The sequence below is a fragment of the Vipera ursinii genome (assembly GCF_947247035.1).
Source record: "Vipera ursinii genome assembly, chromosome: 2".
In the NCBI taxonomy this organism is placed as follows: Eukaryota; Metazoa; Chordata; class Lepidosauria; order Squamata; family Viperidae; genus Vipera; species Vipera ursinii.
Window position 1 is genome coordinate 174,935,676 of NC_139513.1, and position 26,801 is coordinate 174,962,476.

The following is a 26,801-nucleotide window of genomic DNA, read 5'->3' on the forward strand; positions in this document are numbered from 1 at the left end:
TTGAGGAGGTTAAGGTTAGGCCCTATTTGTTGAAGGGTTGTCTGAATGTTTGTTGCATTTCATTCCACTCTTGAACATTTTACAGTTTTTGAGTAGATTTTTTTTAATTTAAAAGATGTATATGATCTTAAGAGACACAACTCTAGGCAGCTATCAACAACAGTAAAAACCATAAAACCATAAAAACAAAACCTGGTTCCTCAGCCATTGCTCTCCAATGCGTCCAGCAACTATTTCCAGGCTCCAACCTCATTCCACCCTAGTGCTGGGAGAAGAGCCAAAATAAAACAGTGGGGTCTGCCCAATGCAGGGGACAGGTGTTCCATAGAGTTGGGGCTGCTGTAAAAAAGGCATGCTTCCTAGGTCCTCTTAGCAGCATTTCAGGGAAGGGACCTGGAATGTGACCACCCAAGGCAAATAACCTGGCCCAGTGCATGTAGGACTTCAAGGTGATAACCAGCACCTTGAAATGCACCTAGAAAGAAAATGGGAGCCACTATAACTCGCACTGCCACAACATGATATGGGCAAACCGAGGAGCATCCAACACTGCATGCACCACAGTACCCGGAAGCAGTATAACTTTCACATGGTCTTCAAGGGCAGCCCCATATACAGTGCACTGCTACAGTCCAACCATGAGTGGCCCTACTCTTTCATCCTTCCAAGAGGAACATAGCCACCTGCCAAAGGTCTGTGTAATAGGTTGGTAATAAAAAGAAGTTGGCGCCTCTGCTTGATTTCCATTGCATCCTCCTCTTTTGAGGGGGATGCAATTCCTGCAGGGGCCTTGGAGTTTGATGTGACCAAAGCAGCAGGCTCCCCTAGTAGTCAAGGAGTCGGTACAGAGCAATATAAAAAAATCTGGGGCTCACCACACCCCCTCTCGGCTCACCCATTTTCTGCTCCCTTTTCAGCTGCTGCTGTTACTATGGCAACACAGGCTAGGTTTTGTGGAGGGGCAGGCTTCCTGATACAACACTGGATTTCATCCAGCCTCGAGATGCATGTTTGTGTGCGTGGCGGGGGGGGGGGGGAGGGGGGGAGAGAGAGCTAGTGACCTACTTTTGATGACACAGTTTTTCTTCCCCCAGGTAATCATGGATAATCCTACCCTCACCCACATATTCAATCAAATGAGAAAGTCCCGCTCTGGAAAAGAGGCTAATAGCCCTGTCAGTGATGCAGAAAACCAGGTGATGGGCAAGGATTAAAAACAGACGATAGCATCAGTCCATCACTCACTCAAGCCTCCCTTCTCCGAAGCAACTAGCAATACATATGATGAAGAAATCAGAAAATTTAGTCCAGGGACAGTCTTTGTCCTGTCTCATTGCAATAGAATTAATGCAAAAATGATATACTTCCCAAAGCTAAATCACAATGCCTCAGACCCTTCACTTCTTGGAAATTCATCATCACCACCATCATCCAATAAATCCCTAACAAGATTAAAGGGTGTCCCTTAAAGTTGAATGTTTGATAAATGCATCAGGCATTTTTAAAAAACTTTTTAAATAAGTAATAGGCTTTTTCAACTCCCAAACACACTTGCACATGTGAAAGCCTTCTTTACTGATAACAGTAAATATCTCTTTTGTGGCCATACATCATCTGCTAAAAACAGACCTCATCAGTATTTTAGGACATAGCTCAGCGCCTGGACGCAGCAGATTTTGCCAAGTCCAACAGCCCCTAAGCAAAGGTCCATTAAATCAAGGGTTTACTGTACTAAATAGCAATCACACTTTCTAATGCTCTATTGCAAGAAAGCTTTTTCTCAAATTAAGACATTTCCTTTAAGAAAATAAAATGCACATTATGAACATCAAAAGTTGAATCACAGCTCTACTCTTAACCTAGCCCCTCATCAACCTCTCCAATATCCATTGTTTGTAGACTTAAATATTTCACATCCACATGGGGAGAATGAAGATTTCCTCCAATGGTAAGAAAATGATTAAAACCATAAGTCAACTACGCTTACAACTAGAAGGAAGACTTGGAATCCTGAACTCAAATAAATAAATGCTACTCCTATTTACTGGCACAAGATGCAAGAAACACATTATACTGGTGTTGAAAGAATTACATTAGCTATCAATTTGATACTAAAGCTTGACCTTCTTAACTCTACATAACCTTCCTTGCACCCTGACCTCTTCATATGCCATTTTCTGGCTGAGGTGAAACCAAATTTTTCCAGCAGCTCAGTGAAAACAGCACATTGCTAGGCCCTTCTTCGTTGGTTTCAAACCCGTTAAAATTTTCATTCATTTATGAAGAATAATTTGTGGCCTGATCCTGATCATACATATAATTTCTAGGAATATCATTCCAAATAATTGTTATTTTATTAATTCACTGGCTATTTTTATATACGTTATGTGGTTTTATTCCTCCTTGTGAAGCTCTTCGATGGAAAGGGCAATGTTTGCCCTTAAAAGAGACAATTACCCACCTCTGTGTTCAGTGCCAATCTTCCTCCACTCCCAAGTCAGTCAGCAACTCTAAGCATTTCTCAACATTTTTCTGTAGGTTTATTTTAGTAATTAAAAACACACAATGCTTGGTTTGGCCAAGCAATTTCTGACAGAGAAAATACAGTCACTGACAATCCATTTAGGCATCCCTATTGTGGGTATCCAAGAACCTTAACATCAGTGCAGAATGGATTAGACGCCAACTTTTGGGTGCTCTCTTATCGATCACAATGCCAGAATTGTTAGAATACCATTAGGCATTCCACCCAGCAAAACACATCCCGTCTACATACTGAATTCTGGAGAGCAGGAGTCCCATCACCCACTATACCTTAGTCATTCCAAAGTCTTTTTCTGAGGCAGCCCCACCCTATCCCCCACGTTCAACCTACTTATCCTCCTTTGTTCTCTCAAGATTCCTATTCCCCCCCCAGATTCTGAAGCCAGTAGGTCCAGGTGAGCCATGGCCTTCTTCTCCAATGCTCATTTGGCCATGTAAAATCCCTTTCTTGTATCAACGCTCAGTTCATTTTCTTCTTCTTACTTTCCAAATCTTTATCCACACCTAGGTCTTCTTCAAGTTGGTCTGGGGCCATCATCATGACAAGCATCCTCCCACCTGTTGACATGGTCCTTTTGGACTGAGTGATCTGAGGGCAGCCCTGAGCCATGACACAGAAGTCTTTCCAAGTTGCCACTGGAGGCAGGAGGCTCGTTCAGAAACAAGGCTTGCCGCACCAGGGCTGACATCTCCTCATGTCGGTCACTGTCCCAATCTGAGGCCGCCGAAGCTCCCTGGCAGCAGCCAGCTGGAGCAGTGCTAGATCCGGGGAACGGTTCATGAACTCCACTGCTGTGCGCTCTGCACTTGAGCCTAAGCTTGTGTGGGAGAGCTGCGGTCTTCACGTCAGGGTGGGTGTCCAGCGGCACAGGGAAGGGAGCAGAGGAACATCCCCAAGGGGGCTCTTCACTTTCCTCACTCGTGTAGCCCTCAAAGGGGGATCTAGGCTCTTCAACTTTCTTTATGTACTCCCCCTCCAGATAACCGGCAGGAGCATTACAGCTCTGGGGCTTTGAGCAATACCCTGAGTGCGTCTGGAGCTCCCCCTGTGGGCAGTGGGGATCACGCCCCCTGCAGTGGCTTTTGGGACTCTGGTTCCCACAGCCTTCTGCCGGCTCTGCTTCTTCAGGAAGCAAGGGTTGCGGAGGGGCCACTGCAGTAAAGCCATTGGCACTGAAGAGGATCACACTGCGGGGAACTGAACCCTTGGGCTCTGGGTAAGGCTGCAAGGGAGCATCCCCATAGACACGATGGATGGCCTGGGCTTCCTCAAGCGTCTGGGGGAGAGGGCTGTCCCGAGATGAGCCATCAGACAGGTCAGAGAGAGAGTCCCGGGGGGAATACTTGGCTACCGATACACTTACACTGTCCCGGCTTGACTGCTCAGTTTCAGACGAATCCTCTGAGTGGGGGGCTCGGGAGAGGGGACTGGGATACAAACTGCTGTTACCAACACCATATAAGATTGCTGGGGTGTTGGCACTGGCAGTACTCAGCTGCTGGCTCTTTTCCATGAAGGCTGTCGTGCTGATGAGGCCAAAACGCAGCTTCAGCTGCAGTAGCTCTGTTTTCAGCCGCACATTCTCCTCGTTGAGTGCCAGCACCCTATTCTCCAAAACCAGGTCATTGAAGCGCCGTTTCTCCCGGGAGCGCTTAGCAGCCTCATTGTTCTTCCGACGCTTCTCCCAGTAGCTGGCATCCTTCTTCTCATCGGAGATGAACTCTCTCTTTCGCCTACAGTTGGCATTCGGCTTGCTCTTCAGGGTTCGGGTTCGCTGAATAATGCCGTTTTGATGGAACTCGGGAAAGTTCCCAGCCACACATAATGTGGGGGAGTTGAGACTCTCCATCATGGGGTGGGGAGGAAGGGAGGGAAGGGGGGCAAAATGTCCAGATGCACTTTGTCTATTGCTGGAGTATTTCCCTTCCTCAGAACTGTGGCGGTGGCTGTTCCTGCTGTTCCACAGGATACTTCTTCCCAGCTGTGCACACCAAACTGTTACCAAGCTGTATTGCCGGGGAAGCTACATCCAATATGGCCTTGAGCCGTCCTCCAGTTGCTACAGACAGATGGGATCTGGGCTCCCATCAATGGAAAATGAATTGTCCAATACAAGGAGACCATATTCCAAATCCCTGCCGAAAAGAGGCTGTTTCCAGATTCCTTGGAAGGATTTTACTGTCCTCAATCTTCAGCTCAGTAAAGCCGGAGTGGCTTTTCTGCCAAAGTGCTACATACAACAGGAGCCGGGATGTGGCTGGACAGCAGGCACAGTGGGAAGGGAAGAGAATCAACAGCAACTGCTGGGTCAGGCCCAGAAGGCAGCAGAAACGCCTAGGGAGGAAGGATACAAAAAGAGGGTGTTACATTTCTGCCTAGTGCTGTCACACACCTCAGGCTCTGTTTACATAATCCAGCAGGTTCAGACAGCATCACCATGGCCCTTAGTTTGTATGGACCACACCCCACATTCCAGCTCCCCTCAGAAAGAAATGCAAGGTTGCCTCTACTGGGGGGAGAAGGGTGAGCCCAGTCCCCCGAAGCAGAACTGCATTCAGTTGTAATTTCTGCTTGGCAATCAAAATATATGCCCCACCTTGTCCCCGCCCCAGACCCAAAGCATGCCACACCCCAGAGATGCTGCACCCACACTGCAATCTCTGCCAAACGTACAAGAGAAAAACTACTTTTCTAACTGGCATACCCCCAAGAAAGACAAAGGAGTCACATTTGACCTTTTTTAGAGGTCTCTCAGATACAGTGATGCACTGTATTACGATCCGACTCTCCTCTTTCAAAACCCTCTTTCCCTCTCAGATGTCTGCATACAAACATGCCTGTAGGGACAATGCCACACTGATACACCTAAAACGTGCCACTTAGTTCCATTTCATTCACCAATGTACTCTCCCCATCACACACACACACACACAGACACAGACAACCACCCCCCCCATTTCTCATAACATGGGAAGGAAGGGAGGAAGGGAGAGTAGAGGGAGATTACAAGCAGTGGATCTGGAATGGGATTTTTAACCTTGAAGCCGAGAGATCCAAGGCAGGGAATCTTCCAGCCCCCTTTTGACTGCTGAGTGATAGGCCAGCGAGCCAGACTGGTTGCACAAAGAACGCCACCCCAACCTTCCTTCCACCATGACACATAGATAGGAATGCTGAAGCTCTCCTTCCCAGGAAGGCAAGGCCATGTGTACCAAGTGGCACGCACGCTCCCCACGATGATGGCAAGCCCCCCCCTTTTCTTCTCGCATGTGATCTACACGCACCAGGCACAGGCAGCAGGAATATAGGTCAGTAAACACTGAATATTTATCAAGCTAGGCAGTCAAAACAGGTCTGATGATTATGGATTGCACAACAGTTCCAGAAAAGAGAGAGCGGCACAGCGCCAACAACCTACTGGCCTACAAATTGTTTTTTTTTTACAAAGAAATAATAGCAGCAGGGAGGCTGAGAAGGCAATATTGGAGACCAATAGGAGAAAATACTGCTAAGAACTGGGGCCCCAGCCACAGAGCTGTCTTGATAACTACTAGTCTGCTCCACGATCAGCCTTGCACCAATTTCCAACCAGATTCAGCACGCAGTATCTTGGATGGTGCCAGGATTTCTATAGAGAAAGCCATGAACACCCTTCTATACAGATTTCTACAGAGCAAGTGTCAATATTTTATGAGTTTTTCTATTAAAAAAATACGCATTTGCCACTTTTAATAATCTGGGTGAAATTAAAATGCATACACCAAACCACAGAAAGAAAAATGGGCGACGCATTTCTTTTTTCAAACCTGGACATTTCTTCTATAAGATATTTCCTCTCTCCTTGCTCCCCTGCCCTACAAAACATTTTCCATGAGCAAAAGAAAGCATCAGAAAGACACAAGGCTCATTCTAAGTATTCCAAAAAGAAATCTTACATTTTCACAGCAGGTCCTACTACTGCCATACTAAACAATGTAGTCTGTTTAAAAATACTAAAGTAGACTAGCCTCCAACTAGACAGAGGAAATTTGGCCTATATATATGAGCAAGGAGGATTCTGTTCTTATCACAATCATTCTATTCTTTACAAGAAAAAGATGATCAGCATTGGGGGGGAGCATTTCTGAGCCTTTTTTTTTACTTTACCTTTTATTTGATCTCTCCTCCCAAATCCATCACCTGGTGCTAAATCGGAAGGTTGCGACTGCTATCATTTTGTACTGGGGTGCACCAGATTCCCGGCCTGCCTAATTTTCCTTGATGCGATCGTCCTGGGCCCTTGATTTCAAAGTGACAACATCCTCCCTCTAGGTCCACGTATTATTTTCTTGCCTTGACCCAGAATGAGAAAGAGTTTTCTAGCTAAGCCCAAATCCCACACCTTGATCTGCCTACAGGGCCCGGCCTCGTGTCTTAGAGGACACATGGAACTACTACTAAGCTGGATTGGGTGTATACAACCAGGATCCTGCAAGCTCAGGCAGGTAGAGGAAGCTGACCTACTTCTCAGTCTGCGTCACCCCCTTGGGGCAGTAGGTCTGATAGCATTCAAAAGAGGTCAGTCTGGATCTTACCAATTCGACATAGTTGTACAACTGTACGGTTGTACAGTTACATAAAAGCAATAATCAAAAGCAAAGCAGAAGACAAAGAGTGCATCTGACGATGCCAAATGCTTTGCATTCACAAAAGCGTCACAAACAGGCTTTCAAATTCAAGAGAACAATATAGGTAACCTTTGAATGTTTTCACTTTAAAAATCAAGTTCTGCTTGGGGCTTTCCTGTAATAAAAGCCGAATGGCCTGAAGTTGTTCAGAACAAAGGAAAGTGATATGAGTGAGGAGTGCAATGAAGTTCTGAAAATCAAATCTGACTGTAAGCAGAAAAGCACACAGGACAGAAGGTCTGATTATGAAAGCAACAAGCCCATACATCCAAAATAACATGCATGTTAGGTTTATACAATACCTTAGACCAGTTAACACGGGACAAGGTTGTTTGTGATTCAACATGCTGTAGGAATCCAATGTTTATTACAGACCCAGACTGCCATGGTAAACTATAACATGATCTATTTGTTTGGGCACAGCAGGATATGCGAACAGACAGATTTAGTTGAGTGTGTTAACGAGAATGCAGCCATAATGGAATAAGTTTACATTCCTCTAGGAATGAGTTTCTTGAATTCTGAATTACAAGACCCAATAATCCTAGACAAAATCTTAAAGGAAAAATGAAGTCGTGTCACCATATTTGTAGAAAGGGCTATTAAAGCTTCTGGGATTAATGAGTGCTGGTCTAGGGGAAGCCTCTGGACATCTTTCTTGAACAGAACCTGAGACCATCACAGGAAGTCAGAGCTGAACTTTTAAACTTGCCCCTATAATGCTATTTCTTTGGCCAACAATAACAGCTAAGGTTACACTAGGAAGAGCTCTCTTTTCAAGGCCCTGAAGCAAGGCAAACAGAAGGCATTTTCCTTCCTGAACAACTAGTGTAACACTAATCAGTGCTTTGGCTAATGGGCTACCCACACAGAGTTAGATCTTCAACTTGGTCAAGTGATGCCATCCTCATTATTACAAGTAACTTCCAGAAGGAAGCTCTGCAGGGAAAAATACCTTTGGTGCTTCAGAAATTAGCAGATTTATTACGACCCAATCCAAATTCCACGTTATTAGCTTCATGGTGTATTATCTGTGGATGGTATTCACACACCACCACGCCCTCCTAAGATTCCTCAAATCTATATAAAGAAAATGTCCGTATACTCACAGTCAACTTCACTGTCTCTTTATTGTCCCACTCCCCGGCCACAACAGGCTACCCAGAACCAATTTTATAGCCAGTTTCTCTGCAAAATTCTGGGATGGCAGGACTACTATTCCTATTGGTATGTTTGGAATGGATTTCAGCGTACTCAGTTAATCCAAAATTCCCTCCGGAAGGCAAGCCAACACTTCCTCCCGGAGGGTTGCTTTGCTCTGCAGATTCCTTCCCTTGACTTGCACCTTCCAAAAAATCACTCCCTTTTCTAGGTTCCCTCCTGGCAGGGCTTCCCACACAACTGCTTCGTGATGTAATAACTGTTGCAGATCGTGTCTCCACTTTCCAAGCAAGAATGTTCTGTTCCTATAAGGTCTGGAGCTGAGCCAGCACCGTTCAGCTGCCTCCTCCCCTTTGCTTTCCACATCTACTCTAAGGGGGGGGGGGGGGCGAGGAACCTTCTGACTAGCAGCTGCAGGTTATAATGCTGTAATGAAAGGATGGCCCAGTTCAGGGGTAGGCAACCTCGGCTCTTTTATGACTCATGGACTTCAACTCCCAGAATTCCTGAGTCGGCATAGCCGACTCAGGAATTCTGGGAGTTGAAGTCCATGAGTCATAAAAGAGCCGAGGTTGCCTACCCCTGGCCCAGTTGAATGTTTGCCATTAGAATGATCTGTCCCAAGTCTCAATCAAGAAAAAAGCAGAAACTTTTTAGGGAGCAATAGGAGACTCTGTGTTGAGCAAAGGGTTTCCAATGGTCCTATGGGGAATGGAAAAGGCCACTGGTTGTTTCAGGACTAACCAAGGTAAAATTTAAGCAGAAATATCAAGATGCCAACGAGAAAGGAACCAGAAATACAGCAAGTGTATAACTTGCTGGTAAAGGTCAAGTTACTCAAAGGATAGCAATTCTAGGCAGAGACTGAATATCTAAAGAGTCTGGATGACAACTAGATATCAGCAAGAATTAAAGTTTTCTCGTATTTCATTTCTGCCACCTCGAGATTGTCTAGATTTTTGCAACCTAGATCTAATAACCCCAAAGAAGTTGTTGTTACAGCTTGGGCCTCTGTGTTTCAACTGACCCTAATCATCGTAGCTAAGTCATTTTGTTTGGACCTAAAGTTGTGTTTTTCCCATTTAGTGATTGGGAATCATAACTTTAATGCCCTGGTGTCAAACATATGGGTGGTGTTCGTTTATCTTTTTTAAATGGGAAGGGTCTCCGAAGGGGTTATAGTCAGCTATGTAAAATTTAACAAATGCTAAATCCATCTTGTCTGGAAGTTAAGTCATGGCAACTGAACTTCTCTTCTTTTTTTGTTTTGAAACATTTCGGGGCTTAGTGCTACCCTAGGGAAATCTAGTCAGCCCAGCAGAGCTTTGCATGCAGCAGTTACCCTACAGGTTATGAAACCTCTCCCTCTCTCCCTCCCCTCCTGCCTGCAATATTCATGAAATACATTTCACATCCCAATGTCAAATTCCCTCATTCTTGAGCCTCTTTTTGACAGCGGCCCTGCCCAACTTTCCAGAAAAGCCTGAGCACATGAGGTATGACAACGGATGGCCCAGAGTTAGCCTTTTCAAAATTTGGTAACACTTTTCATTCTGCATACCAGCCACTCCCATTATGACTGTGACATTTTTTCCATTCTCCATTTAAGTACACACCTTAGTAATGGTCCTCTTAAGACCAGGCTCTACATAGCTTTGATAATGCTGATGACACCCAAGTGAATTGAGCTGCAATATTTTTCAGACTTCAGTTTACGGGTAGTCCTCAATTTACAACCATTTGTTTCGCAACTTTTCAAAGTTATGACAGTGCAGGAAAAAAGTGAGTTACGGCTGGTTCTCGCACTTACGATCATTGCAGTGTCCCTGCTATCATGTGATCACAATTTGGGCACTTGGCAACCAGCACATATTTACAACAACCGCAGCAGCCCAGGATCATATAACCACCAATTGCAGCCTTCCAGTTGGCTTCTGACTAACGAAGTGAATGAGGGAAGCTGAATTCGCTTAATGACCACAGTAAAAATATAAGATCAGGTGCAGCCACACGATGACTCACTTAATGACTGCACTGCTTAGCAATGGAAGTTCTGGTCCCAATTATCGTTGTTGAGGACTACCTGTACATGCTTCCAACAGCATCCTGATACCCAGTCACGAACAGGGAAACCTTTCTGAAATGGAGATGAACCACTTCAGAAGACTTTCCTTGCTTATTTTCTACTTGTTCAGCTGTTGTTTAAAAATAAAAGCGTAGACAAGCTTGCCAACTAATTAAGAGGAAAAATAGCTTGGCTCACATTCTTTTGCCTTTTAAAAACAGTTTGCTCTGCACAAAATCATCAGGCAGTTTTGCATACATGGATTGAACTCTTGTTGCTTGCTACGGCTGGAACTCAAGCTGATGTTAAACACATATAAGTAGAAGTGTGTTTTTTTTTTAAAAAAATCATCCATATGAATAACCCGACTTGCTATCTTGTGCCAAACAAGCTTCTAGAATTCAGATTTCACAACTGTCTTTTCAGCTACCCCCCCTCTCACTGCATGTCTACAACTCAGACCTTTGTTTTTCTGTTTGCAAAAATGTGGCCAGCTGAGCTAAGTGTCTTGGAGCAGGCAGAGTTTCTAAAGCAAAAATTGCTCAATCATTCTGTACTAAGCATTAGTGTGTAGCCTTACACAGACCATGAGTGAAATGTGCATCAGGCAGTGGGTGTAGTGGTGAAGGTATTGGTCTCTAGAGAACCATCCTCAGCCTTGGAAACTCACCTAGTGATCTGGGTTAGGGTCACTCTCTCTCAGCCCAGCCTCTGATGTTTGTAGTGGGGTAAAATAAAATGAGGGAACTCTACATAGATTATCTTGTATTCTGAATAAAAGGAGGAATAGAGAAAATACAAATGTTCCCCTGGGTTCATTTACAGATTTCCTTAAGAACTTTTTATGGGATCTCGTGAAGCCGGTTACAAGTTTTGCACAGCTACTGAAATGCCTTGAAATGGCATTTGCTTGGCTCTATAGAACAACTGAGGTATCGGTGCTTAGTGCATGGGATGGGGAAAGGAACAAAAAGGAGGAGGCAAAATCTGTTTTCTCCTTTTTTTGGGGGGGAAGACAGCCAATGAAAGAGAATGGAGGCTAAAGATGGGCAAAAGAAGAATGTTTCACCTAGAGGTTTGATAGCTAAACATTTGCCTGATTCTTGTGTCTGCATGGAAAGCAGGTGGACAAAACACCTATTAAGTACAGAAAGTCAGCCTCTTCTGCTCTATTCTTAGCTTGTGTCTGCATGGAAAGCAGGTGGACAAAACACCTATTAAGTACAGAAAGTCAGCCTCTTCTGCTCTATTCTTAGCCTCCAACAGCAGCATCACAGGTGCCATTCAGCCACGTGGATGCTTCTTACCAGCTCCACCTCTTCGGCAAGCCCTTCCATTCACTTCACCCAGGAACCATGATCAAGAGAGCTGACTATGTGGGCATAGGCTGGGAAGTCCTGGGTTCAAATCCTGATTGTACATAGAGCATAGAGAATACAGCCAGGTCCTCCAAAACTACATATCTGGACTCTGGCAAAGATGAAATTGGTAGTGGGATGGAGCAAGTGCTGTGAAAACTGCCCTCAGCAGCTTGAAAAAAAAGTAGTGCAGATGAGTCTGCAGGCAGCAGTGCTTACAGTGGATGGTGATGACACCCAAATGAGAACGTATCTGCAATGATGTTATAATGCAAAGGCTTTTACTGATTTGCTTCCCTGGCCTGGAGTGGCTATGTCACTGCAGCATCCTCTCAGACATGCCATCATTTACACTCACAACACACTGGGCACTACTCTATATGAAGACATTTAATTATTTTGTAACTCACTGTATTGCACGAATCCAGAACATTAGTTAAGCCTTGTTCCAAGCCCAGCTATCATGTTTAAATTTGGGGAAGGGGGGGGGGGTGATTTGCTTAGTGATTCTATTCATCCAAAATTGGTTAGTTTTAAATATTTCTGAGTAACATAACATGTTTCTTCAGACTACATGGTAAAGGTATGTTTTAAAAGGGCATTTTAAATTTAGAAACATGATGTGTTATACAAAACATAAAACTACATAGAAATATTCTTTTGTCTCTTTAAAAAGGAAGAAATGTGGCACATTAGTAGTAATCTTTAATTCTGCTACTAATTAAGTAGAGAAACAATGTTATTTTTCTGTCTTTAAAACCAGCCCATATGGCACCCTATCTCCAATTATATTGGACTACAAGGGTCTCAGCTCTCAGAAGAGAACAGAGAACAGGACCACAGGTGACCTAGTGGGTGACTAAAATGTTGTACTAGAACTAGGCTATGAAAGTTCAATTGAGTGACTTTGAGCTAATCACTGATTCTTAGCTGAGCCTACCTCTCAGGGCTATTGTTGTAAAAATAAAAATGGAGGAAAGACTGGGCATAAGTTTAATTAAACCAGTGGCGTTGCAGTAGCATATCTGGAAAAGATCAGGATGAATAAAAGGAGGTTTACGTGAAAGACCAAATGTACTTTTTCCTACACTGACGGATTTGGGATTTTTTTTTAAAAAAAATTGAAAAATATAAGCAATGTACTCCAAGTAGAATAGTTGATAGTCCTTCCTTTTACTTGCTTTCATTTTTATCATCGGAAAAGCAGAATCAGGATTTCCTAACCAAATAATAAGCAAGCTATATTGAGCAATCCTCCTCACTGTGCATTTTAACATCATTTAACAAATTCCACTTACTTCACTTATCTGCAAAAACCCTCCTAATCAGAAGGAACCAGACGCCCACCAGAAAGTGGCCAGCTGCTCACAGGGAGGCCACTGGACCTTCTCTCCCTCGCCCAGCCCTGCAGAGGCTAAAAGGTTTTGTTTACTTGCACAGCTACAAGCATTGTGGAAGGAGGGATGAAACCTTCCTGGGCCAACCAGTCACTGGATTACAAACTTCCTGTTCCTTATTTACTTTCCTGTGGTCAGGTGGAGAATTTCATTTAGAGCAGCGTTTCCCAACCTTAGGAACTTGAAGATGCGTGGACTTCAACTCCCAGAATTCCCCAGCCAGCTATGCTGGCTGGGGAATTCTGGGAGTTGAAGTCCACGCATCTTCAAGTTCCTAAGGTTGGGAAACGCTGATTTAGAGAAGAAAGGGAAGAACCCTTTCTGGCCCTCTTTCTGCATCTCCAGTCCCATCTCTTGCTAAGCTAAATTGGTGTGCGTCCTTAATAATTTGGCAGAGGGTCTCTGCACTTCCTCAGAGACAACCTGGCACGCCGAGGCTGCAAATCCCAAGGCCGACAACAGATTTAAGGGTCTCTTGTCATGAAGACCCTGAGCCCCGGGGGTATTCGGATGGCTCTCCCGAGGCGAGGCAAGCCACACGTCCCTGCTGCCATTCGCTCTTCTGAGCAAGCCAAGACGGAGCGTCTCGAAGCCTCCCGAGTTCCCGAATCTCCTCAGCTTGGCTGCCTCGCACAATAAAGACCACGACGCCCGCTCGCCCCGTCCTAAAAAAAAAAAATGTAGGTCAGTCAAGAAGGGAGGGGAAGAGCCGGAGTGTTTGTGTCGTCCTGTGCGACAAGAGACGAGGAGGGGGAGCTGCACCACCCACCCTCCCACCCAGAAAGGTCGAAGCGCGGCCCCTCCAACCGCGCGGCACCGCCGTCCTTTTCCCAGCGCGCATCTGCTGCGCGGAACTTCCCGCCGCTCGGCCGAGCTCGTCTGAACGGGGCTTGAAGGGAGGCGCCAGGAGCCCAGCGGAGGAACAGCGCCGCACGCCCGCTGCCCGCCATGTACCTTGCCCGCAAACAAAGCACGCCCGCGCCCGCCGAAAAACTCCAGCGCGCCAGAAACGAACCGGCCTCTCCCGGGAGAAACCCCCCCACCCCAGGCCAGGCCAGGGGGCTGCAGGTGGGGGAAGGGCGAGGGAGGGGGGAGAGGAGCCGCCGCCGGGCGTTCGCGTGAAATCACCTCTTCCAGGCGCCCCTCGGCCGCCTCGCCAGCGGCAGGAAGGAGTCGCCGCGCGCCTTTCGCGAGCTTTGCCGCCGCCGCCGCCGCCGCCGCCCTACTTCTTTCCCCAGGCGAATGTGTGTTAGTAGGTCAGCCGGTTGCATAAGCGCTTCTAAGCGCCTCCGTCACGCTCGCGAAGTCGCCACACAAAACAAATGGAGGGGAGGAGCGGGGAGAGGCGAGGCGGACGAGCGGGCGAACTAGAGGGGCTGGGCCGGAGCCAGAGGAGCGAGCGAAGAGCTACGCGGGAGGCGCTGTCGCGGCGGCGGCGGCGGCGGCTGCTGGGGAAGAGACGGAGCCAGCCGGCCGCTCCCTCTTTTCCTCGCCCGCTCGCCTTCAGCCCTGGAAGCGGCGGGCGGTCGCTTTGCTTTGCTCCCAAAGCTGCGCTGGAAAGAAGCGCGTCCGCGCCTTCTCCGAGCTACCGCTGCGCTGCTCGCCGGGCTCCTGTTCCAAGGAGTTTCCGAGTTACCCCTACGGCAGGGGTCTTCAAACTTGGCCCTTTTATGACTTGTGGACTTCAACTCCCAGAATTCCTCAGCCAGCTTTGCTGGCTGAGGAATTCTGGGAGTTGAAGTCCACAAGTCATAAAAGGGCCAAGTTTGAAGACCCCTGCCCTACGGCTTCTGACCCGACCTGCTGACGTGTAGCGAGAGCGCTGGCTTGTTTGTAGGAAAAGACTCCCTGCCCCGCCGGCCGGCCGGGCCTTCAGGGGCTCGGTGGTGCCGAGGCTCGCCTGGGCAGCATGTGCTGAAGCTGAAGGCCGGACTCGCCACTTGCGCCGGAACAATAGCTTTAAAGCGAGATCTCCGGTCCAAAGCAAGGCAAGGTTTCCTACCGGTTATAGTAAAGAAGCAAGGGAGCGCAAGGCAGGCAGGAAAAGCGCTGAGCTGAACCTGAATGCCAATACCCCAATGGCTGGGGAAAAACCCTCTGGGCCTTTTCTTCTACTTTTTACAATGGTAGCTTACGGGGTTTAGTGTTAATGTTGAAACACAGAAGCTGAGGCATTGCATAGGAAGTTATTAGTAGGGTTTTGTAAAGCCTTAGTAAGACCACACCTAGAATACTGCATGCAGTTTTGGTCACCACATTACAAAAAAAGATGTTGAGACTTTGGGGGAAAGTGCAAACAAGAACAACTAAGATGATTAAGGGCCTGGAGAGAGCGAGAAAAAAACATATGGAGAACGGTTGCAGGACTTGGGAATGTCCAAGAGAAAAGAAAAGATTGGGGTGACACGATAGCAGTATTCCAGTATTTGAGAGGCTGCCACAAAGAAGGGGGTCAACTTATTTTCCAAAGCAACAGAAGGCGAAGACAAGAAATAATGAATGGAAACTAATCAAGGAGAGAATCAATCAATCAACTAATTAAGGAGAAACCTCTTAACAGTGAGGACAATTAATCAGTGGAACAGCTTCCCCTCAGAAGTTGTGGGTGCTTCATCAATGGGTTTTTTAAAGAAAAGATTGGACAGCCCCCTATCTGAAATGGTATAGGGCAGGGGTAGGCAACCTCGGCCATGAGTCATAAAAGAGCCGAGGTTGCCTACCCCTGGTATAGGGTTTGGAGTAGAAAACCTCCAAAGTCCCTTCCAGCTCTATTCTGATTGATTCATTGAGTCTATTCACACCTGTTTTGGAAAAAGGCTGTGGTAGCCAAGACAAGGGATCCAAATCGTTTTTGTAAGAAGTTCTGGAAAGGGAAGACAGACATTGCATTAAGTAACTTAAGAAAAACACTTAACTTGAGCACTTTCTCTCTTCCTTGTTTTGGAAGTGGGTCTCTGAATTTCCATGACCTCTGACCCTACTCAAATGGGCACAGCACTGTACACGTGTGTCAACTACAATTAGCCTCCGCCTTGGTATAACAGGAAAAAGAATAGAGCTGTGTTTCTTAACCTTGATAGCTGGGAGATGTGTGGACTTCAACTTCCAGAATTCCCTAGCCAGCCATGGTGGATGAAGAATTCTGGGAATGGAAGTCCACACATCTTCAAACTACCAAAATTTAGAAACACTGGAATAGACGATTGTGTGCTTTGTTGGAGAGCTAGAGGCAAAGGAGGTGATTTGACAGAAACACCCATATGTTCTCTTCCTTCCTCTACAGCTTTGGGGAGTTACGTGTGAGTTTTAATCTTAGCTGGTGGGTGGAAAATGCTTCCAAGTCTGTCTGCTACAGAAGCCTTATGCTTCCTCTAGGTCCTATGCACAATTTCAGAACCCCGTTCCCTCTATCCTGAAAAATAAACATTTAGACTTGCAGACATGCCCAAACATGAAGAGCCTGTGATAACTTGCGTGCTGGCAAAGGTACATTTAATTATAGATGCAAACATGCACAGATACAAACTGTGTGCCTACAATTTGATGTTACCAGGTATACACTGTGTAACAATAGAAAAATCATCCCCCAGAGAGAGAGAGAGAGAGAACGAAAGAGAGAGAGAGAAAAAATAATGCAAAAGCCCATACAGGGAAAATAATATTTGTCTCTCTTGGCTCTAAGAGCTTAAGAGAAGGTGGACTCTATATACCATTCTGATAGATACAGTTTGATGAAAAATGAGATTGCTCATTAATGGGAATTCTAGAAATTATTTGAACTGAGCAGAGTTTGTGGTTCATAGGACATAGTATGTAGCCATATCTAATTGTTTTAATAGAGCATATTAAGAACATTTGTTGTTCTTATGTTATAAAACTCTATACTTTTAGGTCTAGTGGTTTGGATACCAGTCCAGAAACCAGGAGATTGTGAACTAGTGCCACCTTAGGTCATGTAAGCTGGCTGGGTGACTTTAGGACAGTCACTATCTCTTCATGTCACAAGGTTGTTGTACTGGAGGAAGGAGTAATGGGTATGTGTGGTGCCTTGGGGTATTTATAAAAATAATAAAGGTAGGATTTTTAAAAATCTAAATAAATAAAACCCGTCTTCTCTGATATTTTTAAAAAATACATTTCCATATAAATTATCCTTCCAAAACTGTTTAATTTATGTAAAGCTGTAAGATAACCTAAGAATAAACAGAATTATTACTACTGTATAAAAAATGAAAACAGCACATAGATCAATATTATAACATAAACTGCCCATGGTCACCTTATAGGTGAGATAGGCGGCATTAAAATTTAATAAATAAATAGATAAGTCAATTAGCAAAACTTTGTGATCAGTAAAAAGGTACTACTCCCAACTTGGGAGGCCTTTAGAATGGTCATTAAGGAGGAGGAACAATGGTTTCCCTTGACAACAGAGTTGTGGTAGATTGGCAGCTTCCTCTCTCCTGCCCCTGAAACTTCCTGTTTGTTAAGGGCATTATTTTACCGGTGCTTTCCAGGCATGTAATTGGGGAGATGATGGAGCTGATGGCCCTCTTGGGAGAAAAGTAAAAAATGGCAATTAGGAACAATCCCCTGAGTGGATCAACTTCTCCCCCAGGTTTGCGAGTGAGCAGTAAAATGTTTCTGAGCCCCAGAAGTCCAGTTCTGCAGGAGACGTTTGGAGAACATTTTCTGTGCTTTTTTGGGCTGAATATTGAGGCATGCAGAGAAAAAGGAAGAGGCTAAAGTCAGGCAAGGCTCTGCTCATGAGCCGGGGCATCTCTACAATACCTTAGGTGAGACAACATGAGAATGAAGCTGGGGTGCTGGAAAAATGAACAGGTGCCATCAGAAAAAGAGCTAATAAAGAAGATATTGGAATGCGCAGAGATGGACAGACTAACTATGAGACTAAAAGACAAAGAAGAAACAGAATATTATGAAAGCTGGAATTTATTTTATAAATGGTTGGAAAAAAGAACCAAAGAGTGAGATTTGTATATGTATTAATGAATTATAAACTCAGTTCACATGTCGTTTGGAAAATTAACATATGTATGTAAAGAATCAAAATTATATATATATATATAAATACATTCTCACTCAGGTCATTTAATACTTTATAAAGTAGTGATTTGGCAGTGGTGTATCCTTGAATATGATCTGAAACGGGGGGGCAGTTACTGTCCCATTTTCTGCCACCGTACCCCATATCCTGATCGTAAAGGATGGCCCAACGCTTCCCACAATTGTTACTCATTTATTGTAGGGAAGACGAGACTTTCAGGCAAGCACATCAGTGCTCCAAATCTCACTGCATTCTGACTTCTCCGCCTTCTCACCACCATTTCAGTTTCAACACAGTATTTGTACCATGGTAACTGTGGGCCAGATAGTGAGGCCAGAGCTACGTGGAATATGTGATGTGCACATAATGGTCATATTTTTCACAATGTGTGTGTGTGGTGGGGGGGGCATTGTATGCATTTCATCTGCAGTGATTGGAATTCAGGTTTTGACAGTAAGTCATACTATTTAGAGGTGGGATAACATATTTATCAATGTGTACAGGTAGTCCTCAACTTACAACGATCCATGTAGTGACTGTTCAAAGTTACAATGGCATTGAAAAGTGACCTATGGCAGTTTTTTCACACTTATAACCATTGCAGCCTCGTGGTTATGTGATCAACATTTGGGTACTTGGCAACTGTCAGGCTTTTATGACAGCTGCAATATCACGGGGTCATGTGATGACCATTTAGAACATTCCCAGCTGGCTTCCAACAAGCAAAGTCAATGGGGGAAGTCACATTCGTTTAACAACTGCATGAGTCACTTAACTGCAGTGATTCGCTTAACAACTGTAGCAAAAATGTCGTAAAATGGGGCACAACTCACTTAACAACTTTCTTGCTTAGCAATGGAAATTTTGTCTTAATTCGTGGACTACCCATATAGTACAAACATGGCAGATGGGAAACGAAAGTATTTAGGAATGTTACAATGCAGAACTGCATTTTCAAGAAACTTTTTGTGAATTGAAAACAAAAAAATAAAAATTGCATTTTCAAGACACCTCATGAGTCCTTTGCAGAAATGTTCTGGGCTGCAGGCAAAGATCATAATGGAGAGCAGAGTAAATGACAAAATCCTATTCAGTTTATGTCTGTGGAGATTCTCAGTCATTCAGGTCATGCTTTTTCTAAAAGGCAACTGGTTGTTGTTGTTTTTTCTTTGAAAACATTTTGCTTCTCATCCAACAAATTTATAACTATAACTGACTGATGATGAACTCCCACTCATATGATGTATGGCATTTGGGTGAATGGCACTCACTGCATATATGGAAACTTACATATATGATTTCCCAGTTACCGTGCATATGACTAAGTGTATGCATTTTGTGTATTAGGTTTTTAAATAAACAAATCATCAGTTTAAGAAAAGACTCCTGAAAATATTGTTGGGCTAGACAAATAAATCAAAATGTACCCCAGGCAATGTGTCCACAAACTTGCCATCTATCAAGAAATTCTTAAATCCACTATTCAAGGAAAATTCTTGGACTCTGCAGAACAGAATATTTGCTAAAAGTGAACATACCTTGGTGTTGGGGCTCAGAATATCTAAAAGATCCCCCCCCAGAGCAGTAAAATAACTTGATACAATTGGCCATTTATACTCTTCAGAATCTGCTGTCTCAGCCCAACTAACTATGGAGGAAACTGAGGCAGAACTTGCCATGCTGGTGAATCATGGTAATCATTGGGTGGAAGAGCAAAAATAGCAGCCAACTTTGTGCTTACTAACTACTTGGGTAAAATTATTTCTGTAAGATTTTTATTCCGTTTTCCCATGGATTTTTACAAGAGCAGATTGCTATTTTCTAGCTAAATGGGCTTCATCCTTCCACACAAAGATTTGAGACTAAATGAACACCAGTAGTGTGGAAGATTTGCATTGGAAAAACACACTCTTGACCAGCCTTCTGCTGTGTGGCCTCATCCAGTCCCACCTTTGGGTGAGCACCCTTGGCTGCATCTCACACCATCCTGCACCATGGTGGGTATTCCCCATTTTAGCAGTCTCCAATGTCCCTTTGCTGATCAACACACACACACACAGCTCCCCAGCCTACTCTGGAGACCTGTTGGCCTTATCTACTGTTCAGGAGCAATCTACTTTCTGGTTTTTAGTAAAACTGAAGATAAAATAATCCTACCTCTTCAGTCATATTATAATAGTCTTCTTAGAGTTATCTCTTAAGGAGGTTATAAAAGACTTTTCTAGTAACTCACCCCCTCTGAAATATATATAATACCTGAACTGGTAAAGGAACCAGTTTCTCTTCCCTTTCTCCATTGTTTATTTCGTCCTGGGCAAATTATCCACCAATATTTCACGTAACATTTTAATTGCTAAAGAAAGTGTGTCAAGTGTAAAGGGTTGACAAACATAACCGCCATGAGAAAAAAGAGTTTTAATTTAAGGGCGGGGACATATGGGAAAACACATAGATTTACATCACAGATTTAACATGATAAAGCAGCAAGGATGGAGAATCACTTTTGACTAATGTCATGGGGCCCTTGGTTTAATTTTGCCTTTGACCACCACCACCACCACCCTCAGGCAGAGGATCTGTCCAGAGCTATGGGTCTCTTCTCCACAGCCTCAGTTATACTATACATAGGACCGCCAGATCTGGGCTACAAAAATTTAGATGACCACAAAAAATCTGGATGACCACAGGATGCCAGGAAAAAGTCAATAGTTTTCTCCATCTCTATTCCTATTTAATGTCATTAAACAAGGATTTTAAGAAAGATTGGGCGGGTCTCCACCCCCTTTTGCCTCTGGCTCTGTGCACGGCTTCTTTCAGCCCCACCTACCATGCTCTTCATGGAAAAAAACGCTTGCTTGCTCTCCTTCAGTGAGAACCAAAATGAAAGTCAACAGAGAGGAGTCAGCAACCTCAGCTAACTGCAGTCTCAGGTTTAGGGCTGGTTGGAGGACTTTTGCTCCTGGAACTGTCAGATAAATTGGAGGACCTGATGGCATGGCTTTTGGCAAAGTGGGCTCCTTTGGAGGGCACCAGGCAACTGTATCCACCGTCACCTCTTTGCCACTGCCTTCTCCTCCTTATCCATCCCCTAGTCACTTTGTCCTGCCTGATTTTAAGGGCAGCTCTGCTATGCTCCTGCAAGGCAGCCCTGCCCTTGGCACAAGCTGGTACAATACAGACTTTAGGAGCAAAGAACAGAAAAGTAGGTCTGAAAGTGTGCAGAGGCAGTAAGTGTAACTGAGCGTGGAACAGCCAATAGTTAAAGCAAAAGAGTGAAGTCAATCTCATTCCTTTTAAATGATTCTGCAATGAGTGTGTCAGTGTTTCTCAATCTTGGAAACTTTAAGATGTGTGGGCTTCAATTCCCAGAATTCCCCAGCCAACGTGTTAAAACCTGAAAAATACTGGAGTAAATCATTTGCTTCCAGGAACAAAGTGCCCCTAAAATTTTAAACTCTCACTGCTTGGATAGCACGTTTTATTGTCAGAAGCCACTACATAAAAAATTGCTTTGTAGTCTTTTGTTTTCTTTTTCCATATCAGCAGAATGTTTAACTTTTATTTTTACTTTTTTAAAAAATACGTCTCAACTTCTGTGTTGAAGGTGTAAGGCATTGGCTTTGTTGAAATTGGTTACAGAAACAAGGAGCATCGAAGCAAGTGGCACCTGGGAGGAATAAGCCCCACAAGCTTTTCTTTGTGGCTTTATTATATTTGAATCATGTTCTTTTTTCTATACTGAATGCAAGCAAACAAGTCAAGATGAAAATCACAGTGGTGTGATCAAAACTCTGTCCAATCATTAGAAGACAGAGCTTCCTTCACATTTTCGTGGCTGTCTTCTTGTCTTTTTTTACCCTGTCTTGCAGACACCCCTCTTTATTATGGCTGTGTAATGCAGGGGGCCTGGTGTTTCCTGGGATACACAGTAATAAAAAGGTAAAGGTTCCCCTGCACGTGCACGCTAGTCATTTCCGACTCTAGGGGCCGGTGCTCGTCTCCGTTTCAAAGCCGAAGAGCCAGCGCTTGTCCGAGGACGTCTCCGTGGTCATGTGGCCGGCATGACTAGACGCCAAAGGTGCACGGAACGCTGTTACCTTCCCACCGTAGTGGTCCCTATTTTTCTACTTCCATTTTTACGTGCTTTCGAACTGCTAGGTTGGCAGAAGCTGGGACAAGTAACAGGCGCTCACTCTGTTACGCGGCACTCGGGATTTGACCCGCCAAACTGCCGATCTTCTGATCGACAAGCTCAGCGTCCTAACCCACTGAGCCACCGCGTCCCTATACACAGTAATAGGATATTGCAAAATCAACTTCAATCAAGTGGACACAACTGAAAAAAAAATGGAAAAAATGTACGGACAAAAATAAGCAAAATGGCATGCAGGCTTCCTGGCCCCAATATTTCCAGATATTTCAGACTACAATGCCCATCATTCTTGGACTTGCACATCTGGAGATTATCGCATTCTTGGAGGCATTTATGGTTGATTCTGTTCTCAATGGGTGGGGAGAAGTCAGAGAAAGAAGTAGCCAAGGTAAGCGGGCAGAAGTATTCTTACACCCCCTTCAGGAAAGTGTCAGCATTGCAACGTTTTTGAAAATTATTAAAACTATTGTCTCTACTATTACTTAAATAGACGCTTATCCTTACAAAGAAATATTTATTCCAAACAGTGAAGGGAAATTTAAACTAAGAAGTTGCTTCTAGCTTTTATAGCTGGGATACAGGCATTCAAACTTTGTTGCATAAGTTTCTCTTTCTGTATGTAGAGAAAGCAAACGTTTCTGGTTCTTTCACTTCTGGAAAAATTATGCAATAAGAGAGAACTGATTTCAGGTTACAGTTCTGTACAAAATGACAGAAGGCTCATTTTAAGTGGTTAGACTAGTCTTCAGTCCAGAAGACTTCAATTCCTACAATCCCTGGCTAATATGTTAGCTAAATTCTAATATAGTACTAGCAGAAAAAACCCAGCTTTAGAAGGCCTAGTTGGATTTTTGGACTATATTTCAGAAATGATGGGGCCCTCTTCATAGAGTAGGTCATAAAGCCTGACAATCTGTTATATGCTGCATTGTAGTGTTGCCAGTGGACATGTTTAATTGTTCTATGTCTGTGTGTATACAGTTATACAGTCTACTTTCCAGATGAAATTGGTGGGAGGGAGGCTTGCCTCTTTCCATTATGGTCAAATCTAAAATTTTAAACAGAGGCATGACCACAATACATTATATAAAGGCATATTTGTCATTCTTCCAGACAGAAGATTCCTAGTTCTGCATTCAGAAGCTATTAGGGTTTCATTTATCTTTTCACCCTTCGAGATTATTCTGTAGGAGAAAAATGATGAGGGAAGCAATGGGAAAGTTAGAAAAATGTTAGCACGGTGCTGACAAGTGAAAATATTTACTAAAGTACAGTACGGTACTCATACCTCATACGTGTTGAGGATACAGTAATCCAAGTTTTTATTAAATCACTGAGAAAACACACTTCAAAACCAGATGACTAATCAGCTAACAGTTCTTCAACTGAATGCTTGCAATGTCAATATTTTCACACTGAAACAGATGAAATATGAATAAAGCACGTTGGAGCATGTGCAGAGTACTTTTAGCACATCCTCAAACCTCAGAGTCAGTTTCCATGCACATCTGAAGTACTGGGAAAAGTAATTCAAGACATGAGAAATCCAGAAACTTTGTTCTAAATCAGCTTGCTAATTTTCCTGGGTTTACCCATCTTGACAGCTGACGTAGAGGTAGCTCTTGACTTACAACCACGATTAGGATTAGGATTTCCGTTGTTAAGCAAGGCAGTTGTTAAGTCAGGTTACGGACAGTTTTTTGCCATAATTGTTAAGTGAACTGAATTACTGCAGTTATTAAGTGAATCACACGTTTGTTATGCAAATCTGGTGACCCCCCACTGACTTTTCTTATCAGACGCCATGTGGGAATGTCGCAAATGGTGACCCCAGGATGCTGCACCTGTTCTAAATATATGCCGGTTGCTAAGCTTCTGAAATCTGATCACGACTGGCAGATGTTGCAAATGTCATAAGTGCAAGGACCAATGTTACCCTTGTAACTTCAAACAGTTACTAAACAAATGGTTACAAATTGAGGACTACCTGAATGCTCATTATAATGTACTTCAGGTTTCTACCTAGACTAACCAAATGGGGAGAACGAAGCTATAAAAAGGCAGCCTGGAATCTACTTGGACTCAGGAACAATTTTCTAATGATTGTTTCCCAGAAATCCAGTTAGACACGATCAGTTAGACACGATAGGCACTAATGTAATTTTTAAAGGATTATAGTATCTAGCTTCATGGAAGGTTGTACTTAGGGTTACCAGTTCTAGCACCTCACTACACTTCAGATGCTTCTGGATCGGATTAGCCAACTATAAACTGTTGCCCAGGGGACACCCAAATGTGTTAACAGCACACACGGGAGGCTCCTTTGGAATTGTGATAACATGCACACAGCAACACATATGTATACCTGTCCCTTGTATTCTGATCAATGCACAATGGAGGACCTCATGACACCACGACGGAATGCAATGAATGTTACTAGTTTCTGGACAATGTCTGTTTCAATTGTACATAATTTAATCTTGTATTTTATATTTTAAATATTATGTTGTATAGTATGCCTTATTTTAATTGTGATGCTTCTGACACTAATAAAGGAACAGGATGTAGGATGCAAAATTCCAGGCCATCACTAAATGGTTCTCTGCTGCCACCATTCAGTGGTCATTCAGAGTTTTGCAATCCATTTAAGGTAGCCCTGATTAGTCTGAAAACTGTCTTATGGACCATGCAGAGGATGTGTACCTTGTGTCTTTCCAGTATGCCAGCAGTAGCTGTGACCCATTCACCCCACCAAAACTGAATCAAGTATTCCCGTGCTAGATGGCCTCCCTTAATTACATGTATGGGAAATTAATATAGAATGTGGAAAGAGCAAGAAAGAGCACACAGTTAAAGGAGGACAGGTTTTCCTTAATACAAACCTTTACAAGAAAAGTAAACACCCAGAGTTAAATGTATGCAAATGTAAACATGTGAAGCACTGAAAGATGGGGTAAGGGGAAAATAATGATACAAGATTTGGGCAACACAATCCTTGACTACTTCATATGGCAGCAAAAAAATGGATAAAATGTTAGCTCTTTCCTGCCATCTAGTGGTAATTCAATTTTTGCAGCCAATATTTGGTAGTCCTGGGAAAGAAGGGAAGAAAAGTGAACCCACCCCCCCTTCTAGCCTTGCCTCCCCCCCTCCCCCTTTCAATTCATTTTGATGAGGATTTGTTCAGAGAACAGTTTTTTCAGCTGGGCCACTTCAGCTGAAAGTGAGGCCAGCTGACTTTGTAGGGACCGGTTCTCTGCCTGGTACTCAGGCTCTTGAGGGCCCCCGGGGACTTCTGTTTCACAATTACTCTCAAATGCCAGGGTACCTGCGGAACACCCTGTGCTCGGCTGCTCCTTCCGTGTCACCGGCCCCCTCCACGCTCCTGCTGGTGGAGAAGGTGGGCAATGTCCAGATTGTTCTCCAGCTATCTCCTCTGACCCTACCGCTATTTTGAAGCGCAACTTGTGGGGAAGACCTTTGATGCTCTCCCCAGAGTCGTAACGGCCAACACGGCCCAGATCAGCTCCATCAGCTGAAGCATCGGGCACTAGGCAATGCCTCTCATACACAATTCCTTCCTCTGACCTATCACGTTCCTCAAAAAAGACAGGACTTCCCAGGTTGGAGCTTCCTGGGGTGGAAAAGCCAGAGTCCTCAGAGTTGGGAGCTGGCTCTGGATGGAAGGTGCAAGGGTAGCGAGGTAGTTCAGGAGCCACTGGGAAGTGCTGGGGTAGAGTGGCTGACCGATGGAGTTCACTGGCCAGTGTAAGTGCTGGCTGCGGAGCTTCTGCTGGATCCCGGATCAAGCCAAAGCGGAACTTGAGGGCTAAGAGTTCTGCCTTCAGGCGGGCATTTTCCTCCAGCAGGGCCAAAGCTCGTCCTTCCAGGGCTAAATCACTGACCCGCCTTTTCTCTCGAGAGCGTTTGGCTGCTTCGTTGTTCTTCTTCCTCTTGTCCCAGTAGCCATCATCCTTCTTCTCATCTGGGGTGAATTCTCGCTTGCGCCGGGCCATGGTTGAAGGCACCCCTTGCTCTTTCTGCTGTGCCTCCAGGCTGCCAGCTGCCCTGAGCAGGGACTGGCTTAACAAGCTATTGACAGAGAGGAATGACACAGTCTCCTCTGCAAAACAAGACACGGCAGCCTGGAGCTCACACACCGGCTCAGAAGTTGGAAGTGCTGACAGAGGTTCTGATGGAGGCTGGGTTGGAGGTTCCTCCAAAGGCAGATCCATCTCCCCAAAGTCTGCAAAATGAGAAGGAAAAAAGCAAATCAGAGCATGTTACAGCTGTACCCACTTGGGGAATGCCAGCAAGGTCAAAGAGAAGGACATGCATATGCTGTTTGGTGGCCAAGTGGTTAGAGATCTCTGTAGTTCTGAATCTT

At 44.5% G+C, this 26,801-nt stretch overlaps 1 protein-coding gene and 1 long non-coding RNA gene across 5 annotated transcripts in view; one reads left to right on the forward strand and one right to left on the reverse strand.

Moving 5' to 3' along the window:
• Positions 1–2,521: 2,521 nt before the first annotated feature.
• LOC310633887 (nuclear factor interleukin-3-regulated protein-like) overlaps positions 2,522–26,801 on the reverse strand; it is a gene marked incomplete at its 3' end in the record, with an annotated part of 30,752 nt that continues 6,472 nt past the window's right edge. For 3 of the 4 annotated variants that reach the window (XM_083351832.1, XM_083351831.1, XM_083351833.1), the window contains exon 2: positions 25,573–26,660. In XM_083351832.1, coding sequence (XP_083207958.1) covers positions 25,573–26,649 — 1,077 coding nt within the window. In that variant the 5' untranslated portion in view covers positions 26,650–26,660. Of the gene's footprint in view, positions 4,880–14,321; positions 26,661–26,801 lie in introns of those variants that run through there. The other variant, XM_083351830.1, reaches the window with a different exon arrangement.
• Positions 11,473–13,850, forward strand: LOC310633889. Its single transcript, XR_014491109.1, has 3 exons — positions 11,473–11,562; positions 11,640–13,355; positions 13,498–13,850. It is a non-coding gene; the product is annotated as an uncharacterized lncRNA (long non-coding RNA).